Source organism: Toxorhynchites rutilus, chromosome 2 (assembly GCF_029784135.1).
Source record: "Toxorhynchites rutilus septentrionalis strain SRP chromosome 2, ASM2978413v1, whole genome shotgun sequence".
Lineage (NCBI taxonomy): Eukaryota > Metazoa > Arthropoda > Insecta > Diptera > Culicidae > Toxorhynchites > Toxorhynchites rutilus.
The window spans coordinates 64,331,470-64,352,037 of record NC_073745.1 but is presented as its reverse complement, the minus strand read 5'-3'; the positions used below and the strand labels follow the sequence as shown (position 1 = coordinate 64,352,037).

At 39.5% G+C, this 20,568-nt stretch overlaps 1 protein-coding gene across 28 annotated transcripts in view; it reads left to right on the top strand.

The window, feature by feature from the left end:
* Positions 1-16,193, top strand: part of LOC129764888 (MAP/microtubule affinity-regulating kinase 3-like) — a 171,749-nt gene extending 155,556 nt beyond the window's left edge. For 17 of the 28 annotated variants that reach the window (XM_055764462.1, XM_055764461.1, XM_055764458.1 and 14 more), the window contains 4 exons: positions 3,031-3,066; positions 4,339-4,491; positions 4,569-4,687; positions 14,940-16,193. In XM_055764462.1, coding sequence (XP_055620437.1) covers positions 3,031-3,066; positions 4,339-4,491; positions 4,569-4,687; positions 14,940-14,998 — 367 coding nt within the window. In that variant the 3' untranslated portion in view covers positions 14,999-16,193. The other 11 variants (XM_055764486.1, XM_055764484.1, XM_055764472.1 and 8 more) reach the window with 7 other exon arrangements.
* The last annotated feature ends 4,375 nt before the right edge of the window (positions 16,194-20,568 follow it).

Genomic DNA, 20,568 nt, shown 5'->3' with positions numbered 1-20,568 from the left:
TAGGCTGAATCATGAGACTAAATAAGAGAACGAAACAAAATAGAACAAAATGTAAACAAACAAAGTAGAAGAAAAAAAACAGAAATCAAATAGCCATATCCGCGAGCTAGATAAATACGAAGGCGAATACGAACACACAACATTCTAGGCGAAACGCACTCTCACACACACCCCGATCGTAGCAGTCGAGTGTGTGCGTGCGCGTGCGTGTGTGTGTTGCTACGCAATCGAAGCGCATTAACGGTACCGAAGGTACCGAGTACCGTGCATGGGTGCTACTTCGAGCAATTGTTTTTAGTATTAAGTCATAAACATCCCGATACACACACATAAATATAGAAACACACAAATACACACTCACAACAACAGCTTTTGTGCTGGCTTAAGTTAACCCGCGTTAAGAATATGGACTGGTCAGGAAAAAAAATGGTTAATGTTTTCTTTGTTCGTTTAGGATTCTCTCTTGCAAGATTTCGAATACAATTATTAGATGATTGAAAAGTTTCTTCAACCGTCAACGATTATTGCGTAAACCACTTGACTTACCACCACAATTGTTGTATTGCTACTATAGGGTGAAAATATTGTTTATGATATGTCAAAGTTATGAAGTATTATTATTAATGGTCAAAAAGGGTGAGAGAGGATGTTCAATTCAATCAAATCGTGCGTACTTAAAACTTTATTCGAGCAGACTGCGACGTCTGCAATCCACGACGGAAGAAGAAGGGACGGAATCAATAACTATGCACTCGAATAGGTTGTTTTCCATCACTGTGTGTTATTCCCGATTGAGGCGAAATTCTTGGGCAATACGAGACTCTTCCCTTGGAATAATATGTATCGCTATAACTTGGAGTCAGAAGTTTTGGACCTCATATCGCGTCGAACATCAGATCATTCATGAGTATTCGTTGAGAATCGGTCTTCAAAAGTGACAAACGAACTGTGTTGGACAAGTTTTCATTTCTTTTTGACGGAAGTTTGTCATTCAAATCCAAAAAATTGTTCGATGAAAGTGAAGTAATTTTACATAATGACCTATGAAGGGTTGTTCCTAACGATGCAATCTACGATTCGATATTACACACGATACCTTCGCTGAATGAGGATACAGAATCATTATTCCAGACTAATCCGTCTTTCATTACTTTTTTTTTTGTTTCATCTTTTTTCTCTTTTTTTTTCGAACATTCGAATGTTGATTCACACAATCTCTTCTCTGTTTCACATTTTATTATTTTTTACTTCCTGTTTCTATTAGTTTGACGTTTTTTCCCTCTATTTTGTTATTTTTACACTTCTTTTCCTAAAATTTATCGAATGTTCGATTATTGTTTGACACCATCCCACCTCTTTTTCTACCACCATCTTCACATTTCAATCAGTATTTTCTCCTCATTTCTGTTTCTCTTTATTTTAGTTTCAAATTTAGAAACAAACGCGTAACAGGCGGCAAGCTAGATGTACGAGTGTAAATATTAAAAAAAATCTAATTTTGCTAGCACAAAAAAAATCGTGGATTACATAAAACAAAACAATTACGGTTTGAGTCACAACAATTTATTCTTATTATTATTTAATCAATCATCCCATCTTAGGTCAGCGAGGAACACAAAGTTAACACAATTGTTGCATTAGGGGAAGTTAAATGAATGGACAATATATTCAATTCAGCAATAACAATAACACACCATCCCACAAAACAACACATATTACAGATCAATAGTATTCTATTTTCGATTTCCCTCCTACTAATCGTAGTGTTAATTATGTTTTGTAAGCGTTTAGCAGAATTCGATATAAAAAAATTATTAAGATTCGATAATATAAATTATTCATGTATTTTTAAACACGTAACCGCTAAGAAAGTGGTTGCAGCTGAGTTTAGGGCAGAGGAAAGGTTAGATATGTTAGACTAATTACCGCAGCAGTAAACCCGGCATGCGCGGGAAGATGAGACACATTCTAAACGATGGATTTTAACTAATCATCATTAGACACTATTATGTTTGCTTCCCAAAGTGTGTGTGTTAGATAGGTTTCTAGCAGGTGTAGTATTAGTGGTAGACGACGATATGAAAAAGACAGTTTCACCATCCAGCCGCTTCCGTAGCGCGTAAGTCCGATTTCGATCGCAACACACGTGGTGAATGTTTCTGTCCCCGCTGTGTAGAGAAAAGAGGTTAGGAAAAGTGTTAATATTTTGGCAGGCAATTAGGCAATTTTTGTACAACGCTCTAGCGATTACTAGTAGTGACCACTTTACGTGTAATTTTTTATGGCCAATAAAGCAACAGTTCACTGTAATTTCTTCTTGAAAACAGTACAAACCCAATTGTTTGACATTTGTGTTACCGAGAATGACGTTCCCATGGCGCTGCCCACTAGCGCCCCCTTGCGGACGAGGACCAATCATCGAATTCTACCCCAAACCCTACGCTCTGGCTTTATCGCGCTCTCCGCCAATAATACACACACGTAGATGCGCACGGTGTCAGCTTGAGCACACGCTCACACCCTTATACAGATTGCCTATGTAACACACAAGCTAAAATGGCTGTCCCTTTTGTCAAACCTGCAAGTAGAACCTCAAATGATTCATGTAAATAACTTTGCTTGTACTAACCTTCTAACCGAGAGTTTGATGTAGTGTCTATAGCTTTTAAATTGGTTGAGCCTTGCAATACATTCGAAACGATGATTCGAGGGAACAATGATGAACCAAAAATAAATTGCAGTGAAGCCCGCCCCTAACACCAAAGTATACCTTTTTTTTGAGAAAAAAATCTTTCATCCTTTAATCTCTCGACGCCCTTTTAACATACCTACCAAGAATAACAAGCGCTATACTTCTCCACCCGCCTCATTTGCATCATTTCGTCCTCTCTTACTTTCCTTCTCTAGCTCTCTCTCTCTCAAACCTTCTCAATATCCGGCACTCTCTGCTAACCACTTGGTTTTTTTCCGTTTTCGTTTCGTTGTTAACCGATATTTGCGTTTTTCTCTTTTATTTTCTGTTCATTTTAGGCCCAACGAAGGCCAACCCAATACTTCATCGAATAGGTAAATATGATTGATTGAAAATATGTACACTTCCCTATTTGTCTCTCTATCTCTCTTTCACGATTATTTCTTTTCTGTTCGAAAAAAAATTGCTGAATATGGTTAGTCTTTTATTGATTTGATATAAACCATACCAAACACACTCTACTCGACACTTCCCCCACCCCCAAAAAAAAACCAACTCTCTCTCTCCCACACACACACATTTCAGAGCACATCTGCGAAACAACATTCCCTTCGGTTATTTTTGTTTGTTTTTCATCTAATCAGCTGCGTGACAGCTGAACACATAAAAATAGAACCATTCGCATGTAGAGGGAGTTGCTTGTCACTAATGTCAAACTAAAATCAATCAGCTCGCCGAAATCTAGTCGCGTCCTTTTTTCCGATAAGCGAAAGCGGAAAGTTATTTACGTGAATGTTAAAGAACGCCCCATGCTACGGTAGCTGCTACCATAATTAAAACAACATTAGAAGAGCACCCTCCATCGCCGTCGTATTCATTATTGTCGTCCCATTCTCTGTGTTGGTAGTGTTTGCTGATGCATTTAGTGTGATTGTTTATGTGTTGTTCTGTTTGAATGCAACTGTAACAGATATAAAACCCGAGTAACCAGTATCGATTTGTATGTATGATGTGTGTTTATCTCGCATGCAGTATACCTCCCCATCTATTTTTCGTTTCGCCATTCCGCGATTTGCTGAGTCTTTAGTTCCCATTTCGCTAATTTTCCTAATTTTTTTGTTATTCGAGTGAGCTAACTCCCTCTAATATGTCGCCAGAGTTTTGTCTCTGGGATTTCTGCGAGCAATAGATTTCACCACACAAAAACGCTCCCTTATCCCACCACCCCCTCTCTTCATACACCACACCCACACATAGTATTGTACACCGCTAGAATAGTCTGATGCTAATTGCAACGATTCCCTTTTTCTTCTTTTCTCTCTCTCTCTCTTTTCCTCCGGTATTCGCGCGCGCCCCTCCTGCGAATATTCACACGAAACGCCACCCAAAATGTGGTTGTATATGTTGTATCTCGAAAAAAACAAAAACAACCGCTTCTTGCGTGTGTGCGTGTCGCGTGCGTGTCCATCAACAACAATCATCGCACACACATTCACCTTGTTTGCTTGAAAAAAAAACAAAAATCTTTGACAACAATGAATGAATATTGTGAAACGAAACAAAAACAAAAATGGCGCCCCCGAAAAAACGAAACATAACGAATCAACAATCGAAAACCAAAAAAAAAATCAACATCATCCGTCAAGCAGTGGCTCCAACGCGGAAGAACCGGTCAAGCCCCGCGTCCTGCGCTTCACCTGGTCCATGAAGACGACATCGCCCCGGCTGCCGGACGAGATCATGGCCGAGATACGGTCCGTGCTGGACAAGAACAATTGTGATTACGAGCAGCGGGAAAGGTGAGCTAGATTTTGAACGACGACATTCTCAAATAATTCTTCACACCAACCCCCACTTTCCACTTTTTGGGTTTTAGGTTCGTCCTACTGTGCGTGCATGGTGACCCGAACACGGACTCGCTGGTGCAGTGGGAGATCGAAGTCTGCAAGTTGCCTCGGCTGTCGCTCAACGGCGTACGGTTCAAGAGAATATCAGGTGAGGCATTTTTTTTGTCTTTATTATAGAGATTTTCAGCCTTAAGTTGGTTCATCTCTTGAAACGTTGAGGAGGCCTTAAGGGTCTCTTCCTAGTTTTGGGGATATTCCTAGAGATGAGGCATTGTTGTCAGCACTTCTGGTTCTACATTTAAACACTATAAAGGGTGTGTCACATCAAATTGCATCACGGGAAAAACGCTGTAGAAATTTAATTTTTAGGAATTATATCTTCAGCTTTCGCTTATAATCAGTTAAGAGTGTATAGATCACGTTGGCCATGCTTCACTGTCAATTTTTCGTAAATTTGAAAAAATGTCGTCGAACGAAAAAGAGCGTCGTGAATTAATCCTGCGCACTCATTTCGAGAATCCGGAGTTGTCACATCGGGACATCGGTAAGATGCTGGGAATCGTCCAATCCACGGTCAGCAGAGTACTAAAACGATACTTCGAGAACCTAACCATCGACCGGAAGGTGAAGAACGGCAAAAATGGATGCTCCGTCAGTGAAAAAGATCACAAGCGCGTAGTTAAGCAGTTTACACGTGATCCGAGAAGTTCGGTCCGGGATGTCGCCAATAAGCTGAATTTGTCAAGTTCATTCGTCCAGCGGACCAAGCAGCGGGAGGGCCTGCGTACATACAAGGTTCAGAAGGCTCCTAACCGCGACGAAAGGCAAAACATGGTGGGGAAGACGCGAGCCCGGAAGCTGTACACCGAAATGCTGACGAAGCTGCATTGCCTGGTAATGGACGACGAAACCTACGTCAAAGCGGACTTTCGTCAGCTGCCGGGCCTGTTGTTCTTCTCCGCAGAGGACAAATTCAGCGTTCCGGAGGAGATTCGCAAGCAGAAACTATCCAAGTTTGCCAAAAAGTACATGGTGTGGCAAGCGATCTGCTCTTGCGGAAAGCGGAGCGCCCCCTTCGTGATGACCAGCACGGTAAACGGGCAGGTTTACCTTAAGGAGTGCCTACAGAAGCGCTTACTACCACTTTTGAAGCAGCACGAGGGCCCGACCATCTTCTGGCAGGATCTCGCTTCGTGCCACTATTCAAAGGACGTGTTGGAGTGGTACGAAGCCAACGGGGTCACCTTCGTGCCAAACGAAATGAACCCGCCCAACGCGCCGGAGCTTCGCCCAATAGAGAAATATTGGGCGATTATGAAGCAGGCCCTCCGGAAGAACCCAAAAGTTGTCAAATCGGAGGCGGACTTCAAGAGAAAATGGATTTCTGTTCAAAAAAAACTACAACCTGACGTTGTACAGAACCTTATGGACGGGTTAAAGAGGAAGGTGCAAGCATACGGGCTTGGGCTCGAAGTATGAATAAAAAGAAAATGCCAAAAGTTGTTTAATAGTTTTTATTTTACTGTCTAAAATTTTCAAAAGGATCGGTCTACTGGGCGAATTTCTACAGCGTTTTTTCCATGATGCAATTTGATTTGACACACCCTTTAGAAGCTTCAATTAGACCATATTTGCCAGATACACAAACGCCAGAAGATTGGCTTTCTAAGTAGAGTATTCATATCACTCCTGAGTTTACCAATCGACGTGGCAATACGTGGCAGAACAACGGCAAGGCAGACCTTTAGTACCTCTTATCCAAACAGTATTGTCCATCTAAATCATATCTAACCTCTTCACGCTCCAGTATCTCTCATACTGGGATTAAATCCCTGCTTGGTCAAACATCTACTGGAACTGATACAAACAGTGGACCTCGTGTTATCGACCCATCATTCAAGCCCAGTCCTTGATAGTGTAAAGTGCACTACACATACAGCGTCACCGTCACCGTCACCGTCCTGTCAACTATTCTCTAGGACTTATTTTGCCGACGTCAAAGTTGCCGGTGATGGTGTATGTGAATGCTACCATACGATTTCCGCGGGAGAATATTTGACATTTCATTCATTTACCTTGACTTCACGGTGACGGAACGTTGTATGTATAGTGCACTTAAAGCATGGCATCATCAACGTCTACATGCATAACTATTTTTGCTTGCTGTAACTATCACTGAGGGGATAATTTCCTAGACTTGTATCGCTAGCCGGGATACCTCGTTCGATGGTAAAAATTTTCATTCATCGGAATCAGTACCAGTACACAACATTTTTTCGTTGGTATATTTTTTCGTACCTAGGGGTGACTTGGGAGCATGATTGTTAATAAGACAGACCATTGACCATGTTTGATAGAACGCAAGGCGGAGCACCGTCTCGTCAGCCTGCGTGTGATGTACGATAGAGCATGTCTGGATTTCGTGGCAGAACAACTACAGATGATGTTGGATGGATTTTTGGATTTTTGGAATGGATTTATAAATAGTCGTGTAATGCTGCACTACATACCATCAGGCGCAGGAAGGAATAAAAAAAAAAGTGAAGTCACTCTCCCATCGAGGGAGATGACTCCACAAATTCTCGCTCTTCTGAACTTGGATATTATATCGAAACTGCTTCCTTGCGCTGGACTCGATACCAGTGCCGGGTAATGACCACCGATGTCGATGGGGGTTGCTTCTCGTAGTACACTCAAAGTTAATTTTTAGCACATTTTCTGGCATCCCGATTTATTACATTAAATGAGCTGAAAGATAACATAAAATGTTCTATTCCTCAATATGTACTTATATCATTTGTATAATATATACGCTAGAGCCAATATGAGGGAGCGAAACAGGAGACACATTTATATGAAAGCTTTTCGTATAGTTTGCCAAATACACGGCCCAGACAGAGAAAGATATATTCTCGTTCATGTTCTTCTTTATCGGCTTAGAAAACACCTTCCAACTTCATTTTATGATGAGGTGTAGTATTATCACGCTCCTTTATAATAGCGCTGGTAGTTGTATGGATAGCGTGGTCGTGTAAAGTAACTTCGCATACCAGCCGGCCTTGGTTCGATCCCCATTGACGTCGAATGGACTTTTTTTTAGCACAATCCCAAATGAAAAGAGAAAAGAAAACAGAAAGAGATGTCTGCTCGCATGTATACAAACCATTTTTAAGCTTCAAAATAGCTAATTATTTGCGCATTTGACTCTCATGACCAGGAAATGGCATCTTTTCTGCCAAAGATGGCATGTTTTCTGCCAACGCTAGTTTGGGTGTAGGTACTGGGTGGCTCTCTTTCGGAGCCGGTGTTGTTTTGTTTTAATCAGCGTGGACAAAGGTTCTCGTTACAGCAATCAAAACCACAGTTACGACGAGTAACGATATTTTCATCGTCGTTTAGCACAACATCTATAACTTTCAACACAAACGACTTTGTCTTGCAATGGGAAAGATGTGATGGCATCACAGTCGACGACCCTGTTGCCATCCAAAAGATTGCAGTTACTACGTAACAAAGCTATGAAGATGAATGGTAAAATTTTTTGATGGCGGAAAGACATTCGACATTGTCACTTTTCCCATGTCATATGACGAAAAGTGATATAGTATTTACATTTCCAATTTTGACAATTTTTCATTGTTGAATTTGTGAAGGAGTATCGTATGAGAACTTCTCTGCTTGAGGCACATTTATTGACGAACAAAATGAGTACTAATATGATGAAATGCGATGAAAATGTTATAATGGAGAAATTATGGAATATCTCTATCATGTCATGGCTGTCGGCAGTTGCGTCGCTTACACGAAGAACGAAGATTTTCATTTTTCCTTCTCCTTCGTTCAACGAGAATGATTATCAGCTACGACAAGAAAACGTCGCAGGACTCTCGACATAATTTATGTGCAACACGACGATGACTCTTGCATGTTGCTTCGTTTCAGGGGATGATTATTGTCTGCTATGGTTTCAATAGTCACGATGGTCTATATCCTCAGCAAAGAAAGAAACTGACAAGATGCTGAAATATTCCGTAAGGAAGACCATGACCACCTGCTTTAATCTGAATTTCTTATTCCTCATACGATTGTGCATAGAGCTAATCAGGCGATGAGTTCGGACGAGTACGGAAGATGGTCCAACACCTCAAACCCGAATTCCTGCGCCTTCGCTACTGTTTTTCGCGCTCTGTGCAGGGATGCATTATCGTGTAACAAGGGTATCGGTTTCCTGGCAGCTGAGATACGAAATATGTCTAACTTCTTGACCACTAAGGTGTATCGAAAAGTAATCTTAAACATTTAACACGTTATTACACACAAACGGGTGAACTTTTTTTTGTCGAGTAATCAGTTATCAAAAATCGAAATGCAAGAAATTTAGTCGCGGTCATAAAGTTGTTTTCGAAATGTCGCGGATTGATTTGGTAACTAAAAAGAAAATTCTGCACAGTTGGTGTACCGAAAAGGGTGTTACATACCAAAAAATAGCAAAAAAAAATCAAAGTTTGTCCAGAAAGTGTTAAACGAATCGTCGAAAAATTCGGTAATGAGTGTTATTTGGAGGATCTCAGCAGAAGTGGATGAAAACCAGGACCAATTTATCCCAAATTGGATCGACAAGTTATAAATTATATTCAGAAGAATAGGTATGCATCTATTCGTGATTTGACTAAGGGATTCAGCGGATTAAACAGAGACATGGTCTAAAGACTTATAAAAAGCAAAAAGTAGCCAAACAAACACCGGAGCAACAAGATCGCGCTAAAACAAGAGCTCGAAAGCTATATGAGCGTATTTTGAACAATGTCAACCAGTGCATTCTCATGGATGACGAAACATACGTCAAAGTAGATTCCAGAACGCTGCCGGGACTTCAATTTTAGACAAAATCGATTGGAGAGAGTGTACCACTAGCGGATACGACTGTTGCGATAGAAAAATTCGGCCAAAAAGTGCTCGTTTAGCAAGTCATTTGCACGTGTGACATGCGATTGTCAACTTTTTTCACAAAAGGGACTATAAATGCTTATATTTATGTGGAAGAATGCTTGAAGAAGAGATTGCTTCCTCTTTATAGAAAGCACTAGGTTCCCCCTCCATTCTGGCCGGATTTGGCATCGGCACATTATGCCAAATCCACTCCACAATGGTTTTCGGAAAACAACATAATGTTCGTCGAAAAAGACCTCAACCCACCTAACTGTCCCCAGCTGCGGCCAATTGAACGTTACTGGACAATTGTCAAGGCCAAGTTCAAGAAGGAAGGTACAATGTCTAAAAATATGTCAGAGTTCAAGAAGAATTGGTCTGCAGCGTCCAGAAAGTGCACAAAGACTACTGTGCAGAATTTGATGAGTGGAGTAAAATCCATGGTTCGATCATTTAAACTCATCATTTAAGATTGATTTTTTCATTTCATTTCTTTGTGAACTTAATATTCTTCAATAAAATTCACTTTTTTAAACACTATCAGAACGTTTTCTGTTTTATTTTGATGTTTGAAAGTTTAATACTTTTCGACACACTCCTTATGCTAAGCTGATGCTAATACCGGTGGCGATCGACTGTATCGCGTGTATCTGATAACATCCATTGGATCACGCCATGACAATTCTAAAAAACGCATAACATGAAGGAACGGTATTTGCGTTTTTTTTGGAATAGATTCCGATGGCATACCTATTCTTTTCCAGTGGAGTCCTCTGTATGGGACATAGGTTTCGATTCATCACTGGTTACCAGACTGGAGAGCTAGTTCATCATTCTCGCTTCTCTCCAGCACAATTTGAGACAGCTCAATGGTCTCTGGTCCTCGCCAAATACCTTGTTAACTGCCTTGAATTATCCCTTACAACATAACGGACCTGCTCAATATTTTCGATAACATGTGAGCGGCCTGACCGCGGCATGTCCAGGTAACTCCTATCTCTTCGGAACCTAGTATACAACTTCCTGCATGTTTTGATATTTACAACTGGCCCATAACAATTGCGGATCACAAGGACTTCGCTCACCGTATAACCAGAGTCAAATGATTATTCATAATAGATTTCTCGCCAAATCTGTGTTCGCGGTTTGATTGATTGGAATGAAAATTACTGAAAATGAGAGGGGATACGCCTTTATTATGTCGTGCCAGGCAGACTTTTTGCTACTTTAATTGCTAGTAGCTGATTTCAAATTTCTTTTAATCACCGTTCGCTTCTCTACAAATGGGTTGTGATATAATCAGTGTTGCCACATTTTAATCTGTACCAGAGGGGTTAAAAATCTTTCTCATCTGTACCTTTTCTTCCAAAAATCTGTACCATTGAAAATATTCGTTGTAGAGAAAAATACATTTTATTAGCATAAAAAATACTAATTTATTTACTACAAATATCACATTTACATTTCATTCGTCATTCGTTTGTTTGTTTGATGATGCTTATACATATTTTTTCTCAATCTAGATTGCATACTATCATTTATTAAGAGTTTCAAGCTACCGCACCAAGCGATACTGCGGCGTGAAAGTCATCATGTACCTTAATTTAGCTTTGTTCAAATGTAAGAAATTTCCCTCGCGGAAAAAAAACTGTACCAATCTGTACTTTTTGATGAAAATCTGTAATCTGTACCGTACAGAATCTGTACCAAAAATAACGAAAAAATCTGTATGATGTTTGGTTCATGTGGCTCTCTGTAATTAGTGCATCTCGATGACTTCAATTCTGATCATAGCTTGTCCGATTCACTGATGTTGGTTTGTCCACATGATTACTATGGCAACCGCTTGGTGCGCTGCAGTTTGTTTGTTTTGTTTTGTTGTCCTTCGCGCGAAGCAGAAATGAAGTTTCTCTGTGTTGAGTGATGTTCACCTTTAAAATGCCCAAGAAAAGGCAATATTCTAAAGAAAGCCTAAATTATGAATGGATCAATATGATGAGCAATGAGAAATGCAACATCTACTTGAAAATTCGATTTTTTTCATTCAAAAATGCTGATTTCTAAAACCGGACAAACCATGATCATGTTTCGGACAAAGAATGATCAGAAGTGAACAAAACATGATCATAATTTTTCTTTGAAGAAAATTTAACAGTTATGAAACATAAAAAAATTACAATTTGAATTTCAATAATCGGTCTTTAGTTTCAACCGATCTATCAAGCCGAAACAAGATGATTGTCCTCAACAATTTCCATATACAAGATTGCATCACTATTGCGTGGTACGAATTGAAGTCGGACGCGGATTTTCCGGGTTCTTGTATAGCTATAACTCGTAGTTGTCTCCAAGCATTCATAACAACATTATGCTTCTGAAACTGATTAAATAAATTCAACAAGGGATGTTTCGCCACATCAAGGAGGTTTTCTGCAAGATTTTATCGGATCTTTGAGCAGAATTGTTACACAGAAGGAGGGCAAGAGAGAATTCTACCATCGAAAACTCTGAATTAAGAGCGCACCTATCTAATGGAATATCTCGAACGATCATTCTGTGAAAAATGCGTCGTTGTAAATATATTCCTCGCTTTCATTCGATGAAGAACGATTTCTTATGTTTCGAGCCACTATTCATAACTTTTCATTGACGTCCTCGTAACAAACTTCCCACGAATTTTATAATACAAACGCAGTACTCCAATGTGAAGGGCTCGTCGACAACAATCTGGTTCGCGTGCTTCCGAGCACACACGACAACTCACAATTTGTTTGGTATAACCTTAGAGACTTCAGTCACGAGGGGTTTGAAGGGTGTTTTTTTAATATGGATCGACTCTTCTTCAGAAGAACTGCTTTCATGCGGAGGAACTCGCTTGAGTAAAAGTTTGAGTAAAAGCAAAAATGAATAGTTATGAGACGATCGATCGAGTGTATGTGAATCTGAACATGTTTTCCCATATTGTAACACGAAACTGTCCCTAAATATACTTCGAATTGATGAAAATAACAGTTTACCTAATTGTTTCAAAATTATATACTATTATTATCTCATCGATATTATGAAAAAATAATGCTAAAACCAAGAGGATGTATAGAGGCGTAGAAAATGTGATTTTTGAATCCTCGACTGGAGTACAATGAAGCAGTGTCGTTCTTACAAATTATCAACAGATAACAAATGGCCTGATCTTACTCCTCTTTTAAAACCTCCATCAAGTGACTCAGACTAGTTGATTTGACATATCAGATATTTTTGACAATTGTTTATACATTATTTATCTATTTCACCTTAGAATATTTTCTTTGCTGTTCTAATAACGTGCCTGAAATCCCTAACATTCTATTAAGTTTTTTCACATGTGATCGCTTTCTAAGTTTTTAAACAAACAAGTTCCGTGAATTTTTCATAACTAACTTGTTTGTATTAAAGAGTATCATAAAGGCGAAGTAACCTACCTGTTAATTTACTTACTTTCTGGGTCCCCCTAGTAGCGGTCGTTTGGTCACTAAGTTCTCAAGGAGGGCAGAATATGAGAACTTTATAACAGGAAATGGATGGAGAATTGTTTACTGGAATCGAGGGATAGAGGGGAAGAAAGAGAAAGTAAGAGAAAGAGAGAGAGAAAGAAAGAGAAAGAGAGAGAAAGAGAGAGAAAGAGAGATAAAGAGAGAGAGAGAGAAACAGACAAATAGAGAGAAAGAGGAAGAGAGAAAAAGAGAAACAAAGAGAAAAAGGGAAAGAGAAGAAAAAAGAGAAGAGAAAAAAGAAGACGGCCATTCTATGACAAACCGACAAAGTGATTCTCAGATTTTCGTTTTTCATCGCATGTTTTGTTATTTATCGCAAAACATTAGACCTGTAATTTTATATTTTCTCATTACGGTACCCATTTCCATTTTTCCATTTTTCACAAAAATGCCTTTTTTTAAAAAATCATAACCTATGGATTTTGTTTTCATATTTATCGACAGGATCTGAAACAATCCTGTGGTTCAAAAGTTTTTTTTTTTTTTTATCTCATTTATTTATTAGGCTCATTAGCATTTAGCTGTAACAGAGCCGGGTTCAATCGTGTACATGTACATATGTTTATGTTTCTATAAATTGTGAATTACACAGTAGTTAGTAGTAGCCATTTAGGCGTTAAGTTTTCTGTTCCATTACATTATGGTAAATTACACAGTAGTAGCCATTTAGGCGTAAGGGTTTTTCTTTCTGTTCTTCCATTGTTCAGCAGACCGGACAGCGGAGACAGTTGATATTGATCATTGTTGGGTTATTTATAGAACATCAGCCCGATGTTTCTTGCAGAGCAGAGCAGTTGTATGGATGAATCGATCTTTGTTCCACCGTGGATCGATTTCCATCGCTGATGATGGTTGCGTGGACGTAGTTATTCTATAACAACACAAAGATGGTCAATTGAGGGCCCTGAGTTTGAACTCACGATCGATCGCTTGGTAAGCGAACGCGTAACCAAGTGGCTACGAAGACCCCCTACAAAAGTTTTTGAAAAAAATCATTTTTGAAAAAAGTGGAAAAACCTGATTTTTCGGACCACCCTAAAATGGAAATGGGCACCTCAAGAGAGTGGAAAAAAAAGAGATAATAAAAAGACAGAGAGAGAGAGAAAAAGAGAGAGAAAGAGAGAGAAAGAGAGAAATAGTGATAAATAAAAGAGAGAGAGAGAGAGAGAGAGAGAGAGACAGTGAGAGTGAGAGTGAGAGTGAGAGTGAGAGTGAGAGTGAGAGTGAGAGTGAGAGTGAGAGTGAGAGTGAGAGTGAGAGTGAGAAAGAAAGAAAGAAAGAAAGAAAGAAAGAAAGAGAGATAAAAAAAGAGAAAGAGTGATAAAAAAAGAGAAAGAGAAATAGAGAGAAAGAGAAATAGAGAGAAAGAGAAATAGAGAGAAAGAGAAATCGAGAGAAAGAGAAATAAAGAGAAAAGAGAGAGAGAGAGAAAAGAGAGAGAAAGAGAGAAAAGAGAGAGAGAGAGAGAGAGAAAAGAGAGAGAGAGAGAAAAGAGAGAGAGAGAGAGAGAGAGAGAAAGGGAGTGAGAATGAGAAAGCACAAAGAGAAAGAGAGATAAAAAAGAGAAAGATAGGTAAAAAAAAGAAAAAGAGTTAAAGAAAGAGAGAGATAAAAGAGAGAGAGATAGAGAGAGAGAAAAAAAAAAGAGAGAGAGAGAGAGAGAGAGAGAGAGAAAGAAAGGGAGAGAGAGAGAGAAAAAAAGGGTGAGAGAGATAAAGGGGGAGAGATAGAGAGAAAGGGAAAGAGAGAGAATGCACATAATTTTCAGGAGATCCTCAAAAAAATTTCTTCTTCGAAGTCATCTTCGTTTGATTCTGAAGATTTGGTCATCTTTCGGGCAAATTGTAACCTGCTCTACAAAAAAATCTGTTGTAGCTAGGTTCAAAGCATACATCACTACTAACAAGTACTATTTTCTCCTCTGTTTTCTATCCCCGACAGGCACCAGCATTGGCTTCAAGAACATTGCCTCGAAGATCGCGTACGATCTACGTCTGTGACTCGATACAAAATCGGAAGAGTACCACTCGGTTGGCAGCGATGTCCCGGATGGTAGCGACAGGGGTGGGGACGATGGCGATGGTGACGGCAACTGTGGTGGTGGTGACGGCGGAGGCGGTGGTAACGGCAGCTGTAGCGGAAGTGGCAATGGAGGAGGAAACAGCAATAGCAACAGCAACATCAATAACAACCACCACGGCGGTAACGAAAACAGAGGCAATGGAGGAGGAGGAGGAGGAGGAGGTGATGGTGCTAACGACGACTGCGAAGAACACTTTGAAGGAAATCGAAAAGGAACGGTCGTGGCAACTGATTACATCGCAGCGAAGTGTATTTTCGACAGGGCACAAGCTATTAGAACAATCGCCGCTAGAAACACGATGATGACGATAACAACCAATGTGGAAAATAATACGTATTATTCGAATGTCAACTACTATCAGCCCGGGAAACAGTACAGGAAAGCAGCAACAACGACCGAGAAGAGGGGTGGTGATGATGAGTTATTGTGGGCAGCAAACGATGAGGAGGATGACAACTTCGAAGACGAACACAACGTAATTGGGTATAACAATATATTCGCATCGCTCTTGAGAACTACCACACTTTAGAGAGAGATAAGGTGGCAAGTGTAACCTGGATGTAGTAATTGATCTTCAGCGTTTTTAAATGGATACAGATTTAGAGTGTTGAAAATTTATTATAAAATCATATTTGCAGCGAAGTCAGTTTTATAACAGTTGTTCAATATTATAGACAGAGACACATTACAAGATAAAACAAAACAAAACTCCTTACACAGATAGTATTCCCGTTGAAGGCTAACAAAATATTTAAGAATAATTAATCAAAAACAAAACAGAACAAAAAAGCAGAGTGCGCAATATTGTGAAATGTGAAAAGATAAAGAAACAAATATGTTCAGTAGGTAAACGACACTTTCTGACACAATCTTCGTTACTTTGATACGCTCTGTCTGTGGCGGACTCTGTGCTCTTGATAACGTGTTTCCATTAGCTGACCGCGTGCGAGAAAAAAAAACACTTGAACGTAAATTATATTGCCTTTCGACAACGACAGAGAACTATCACCACCTGAGCTCATCATCTCTCACTACTCCTTTGAAGACATTCGAAAATAGCAAAGAAAAGCCCTGTTTAGCGAGAACAAACAAAAAAAAACAAACAAAACAAACACATAATAATAACGAAAACGACTGATTTTATCCGTGTTTTGTGGTGCACAACAGAGTAGCATCTATCAGTGCTACGAAGACTCTTTAAAGTATACTCCATCAAGCTCATAATACCAGAGACAGACATACAGCTGTACTTGCGTTGTAAGAGTACAGCGTTGTACAGGTACTATCGTACCATGACAGACATACTTTGATTGTACATTGTACCGTATGTCAAACTGACAATCATAATTATTTCAATTTTCACCACATATTTCAATGAAAAAGGTTTTTATTTAGCGTCTAAACTATCAAACACAACAAGCAAATTTCCACTCTGAGTTATTAACTAAAGAGAAAGTCAGTGAAAAGAATGTTTGCCAAGTGTTTTGATTCGATTTGTTCATGCTACCCACCACTACAGCGGTAAAATAGGTCGGTACAGGTACAGCGATTGTACCGAGTTGCTTGCATGGTTCTAGCGCTGTACATGGTGACAGACGTACAATTTTCGAAGTACAACGCTAGTACAGCTGTATGTCTGTCATAAGTATAACACGTCATCTATCTGTATTCGGAGGGAGATCCTTTGTCGATTTCGCTCCGCGCTCCGTTTCTCATTCACTTCGTCGCGCTGTAGTTAGGTCGAATTCAGCTGATTTTATCGCCCCACAAGAGCGAACGTTTGCCAGATTGAATAACACTGGGCGTCACCCAAACCCTTTATCCCCTGTTGAGCGAAACGAAAGTAGGGGAGAATGGTACAAAGCGCACCCTTCAAGCAAGTCAGCAATTTACCACGCATGCTACTATTGAATCATGCTCTTCAACGTCTAGAATACTTATTCAATCCTGGTTGGCAGATATTTATGATGGAATTTGATTTACAATACGTGAATTTGTGGGGAAAATTAATGTTTTTAATCGACACGGTCCAAACCACAGAGTGGGGTAAAATTTCCATAATCCATGGACAGAAGCCTGAAGCCTTAGACTGAGTCATTAATTTTACCCAACGCAAGTGTCAAACCACCGTAGAAACAATTCTTGGCCCCTAAAACCTTCAAATGCCAAATTTGGATCCATTTGCTTGATTGGTTCTCGAATTGTGCAGTAATTTGTGCTTCATTTGTATGATAGCGTCCCCTTAGAGAGGGAGGAGTTTCGAACCATCATAGAGACATTTATTGGTCCCTAAAACTTCCATATGACAAAGTTGGAACCATTTGTTTGATTAGTATTCGAGTTAGGCCGAAATTTGTGTTTCATTAGTATGGCAGCACCTCCTTAGAGAGGTGGGGGGGAGTGTCGAACCATCATAGAGACATTATTGGTCCCTAAAACCTCCACATGACAAATTTGGATCCATTTGTTTGATTAGTTTTCGAGTTATGCAGAAATTTGTGTTTTATTTGTACGGCAGCACCCCCTTAAAAGGGCGAAGGAGTGTCCAACCACCATAGAAACATTTTTGCCCCCTAAAACCTTCACATGTCAAATTTGAACCCATTTGCCAGTTTAGCTTTCGAGTTATGCAGAAATTCGTGTTTCATCTGTATGGGAACCCACCCTTTCAGAAAGGGTCTTTACACACAAATTAAATTTTTACGCCGATCTGTTCAATAATTTCAATGTCTATAAGGACAGACAGACAAAAATCCTTTTTCATTTATATAAACTACATGATCCGGTGAATGATGTTCTATATTTTTTGTTCTAATAATTATTTCGGTTGTTGAATAAAAAATAACTAACGTATTTCAAGTGTGTAAAAATGTTTGAACGATATCTAAAATTAATCCAGTGTGAAAGACAAAATAAAACGAGTGAAATGATTTGAACGAAAATGTATATCTGCTGGATCTCGCTGGATCTTCGTCGTTGTCATTCAATCGAGAAGTTCCATATCGATATTCTGAATTTGAAACACAGCCACATTACTTCCCGGCCATTATCAGTATTTCTTCGTTAATATATTGGTATCCGCCGTCGCTTGTGACCGTATCGTTGATCAAATAGCAGATAACAAAGGCAGTGTCGGCGTTGCTCATGACACCATCTTGCAAGTGAATGTAAATACATCTTCACGTCGTTTCTGTAGATTGTGTCGTAGGAATCGCAGTCGTTCGCGATTAAGGCATAATCACGACATCGTAGAATAAACTCGAGTTATGCAGAAATTTGTGTTTTGTTTTGTATGGGTGTTTTTAGTTTCCGAGTTATATAGGATTTATGTTTCATCCATCGTTTATATAATAGATATAATAGATCTTGCGACGAATATTCTGAGAGTAACAGCTCATCGCAGTCTTCAACCCTCGTCAACGAAGCGAAAGAGACGAAACTGAATAAAAAAATATTTTTTGGAAAAAAATGCTGGCATTTTAGAATTTTTTATTATTTGTGAATGATGTTAATGATTTTTTTATATTTATCTTGTAGTAATGATAAATTATTGTTTTTTTTTAATATACGGTAACAGGCCAGATAGCAAATATTGGCCGAATATCCGTTTCATCTCTAGTTTCGACTTCTAAAATTTGATTGAAAATTTCACTTGATGCTATTTGCTTACTAGAAACACGTAGTCTTGTTACCGTTTTACTTGATCTTTTTTCTGTAAATCGCCTGGTATTTCCGCTAAAACTCATCATTGTGCGACACAATTTTTGTTCAATATTCTTCCACCACATACAAAACAACGTGCTACTCTTTTACATAGAATACAAATTTCATTCGGAAAAGTTTTTTTGATTCATAACTTTTCTTTCGCAATTCTGGGCCCTATTATATCAATCGAGTCGATAAGATTTTTTCTCGTTAGCTCTATTTTGTTATTATACGAGTAGACAGGGCTCGGCAAAGTCATATTCAACTGAGGATAGTCAGGAGACTATGGGCCCTATTCCAGAAAACGAGACGAGCAACTAGCACTAACTGTTCTAACGATGCTCCGTGCTCATTTCATTCTTCACCGTCAAATGGACTGAACGGCAAATTGAAGTGACTCCCCCGAAGCCTAGAGACGAATGAACTCTCAGAGTTTAAAGTCTCTCTAATTTAATACCTTCCTCCCTTCCCCCGAAGCCGAATTCGTTTCTCTCTCAAGTATCATGTATGCATGTATCAACGTAAATAGAATACCAGGTATATTACATGCAGCCGTCTATTAATGGTGTAACTACTTTTTTGCACCAGAAATTAAGTTTTCGTTTCACTTTACGAGGGTAGTCCGATAAGTACTTAGCATACAAAAAAAAAACAAAAATTTTGGAAAAGTGGCGATTTATTTCTCAACATAGTCTCCTTTTAGCTCGATACACTTGACCCAGCGATGCTCCAACTTCTTTAATCCATCTGAAAAAATACGTTTTCTCGAGGTCTGCAAAGTAGGCCTCCGTGGCGGCGATGACCTCCTCATTCGACTCAAATTTCTGCCCGGCGAGTGACTTTTTCAAGTTTGGAAACAAAAAAAAAAGTCGCACGGGACCAAATCTGGAGAATACGGTGGATGGGGCAGCAGTTCGTAGTGCAATTCGACCAATTTGGCCGTGGTAACGACGGAATTTCCATTTTTTCCATTTTTCTGAAATCCGCGGACACGGCCGCTTCCACACACGGTCAAAACAAAACTACGAGTCCGATTCGGCTGATATTTTGACAGTGGCCGTTCACTGTACTACACGATAAGTAATCTCTCTTGCGATACTGATACCATCGGGCGATGAGGTTAAGTGCGTATCGGACCGCCCTCGACGTTAAAATAAGATTGTGTACGCGGGCAACGAGGTACATGTCAGAGTGGAGTAGTAGTGGTGGATGGGAGTCAGGTTGAATGAAGATACAGATTTATATGCGACTAAGAGGAGAGTCGATTTTCATGTTTCGTCTTCGAAAATGTTGAAATAGATAGTTGATAGCGTCGACCGAGTGAAAGCTATCGGTGCAATTGTTATGATTTTTTGTTTGGTTTGCTTGCTGCATACCTTCAGAGAACCATTTTGTTTTGGTTTGGGTCCCAGAATTCAGAAACGCTTAAACATATTCAATTTGCAACACATGAAGTTTGAGCAAGAAATCGGCTCGGGGTAAAATTATGTGTGATCGTGATCATGATGGTGAGTGTGATCGGGATTGTGTCGATTTCTCGATTCGGTTCACATGAAAAGGCGATCTGTTTATTCCACCTGAAAATCGATTGACGTTTTCACTTCACAAATCGGAACATGAAGCTCGATGCCGATTATGGTGCACTTTGCCCCAATTATTGTTTTGTCATATTTTGGCAAAATTTCAGTGAAATACGAGAGGTTGTTCAAATTTTTAGACGTGAAGAACATCCTGTACATCGTGAACATTGGCTAACCGTAAAACCTTTCGGAGCAGCCATGT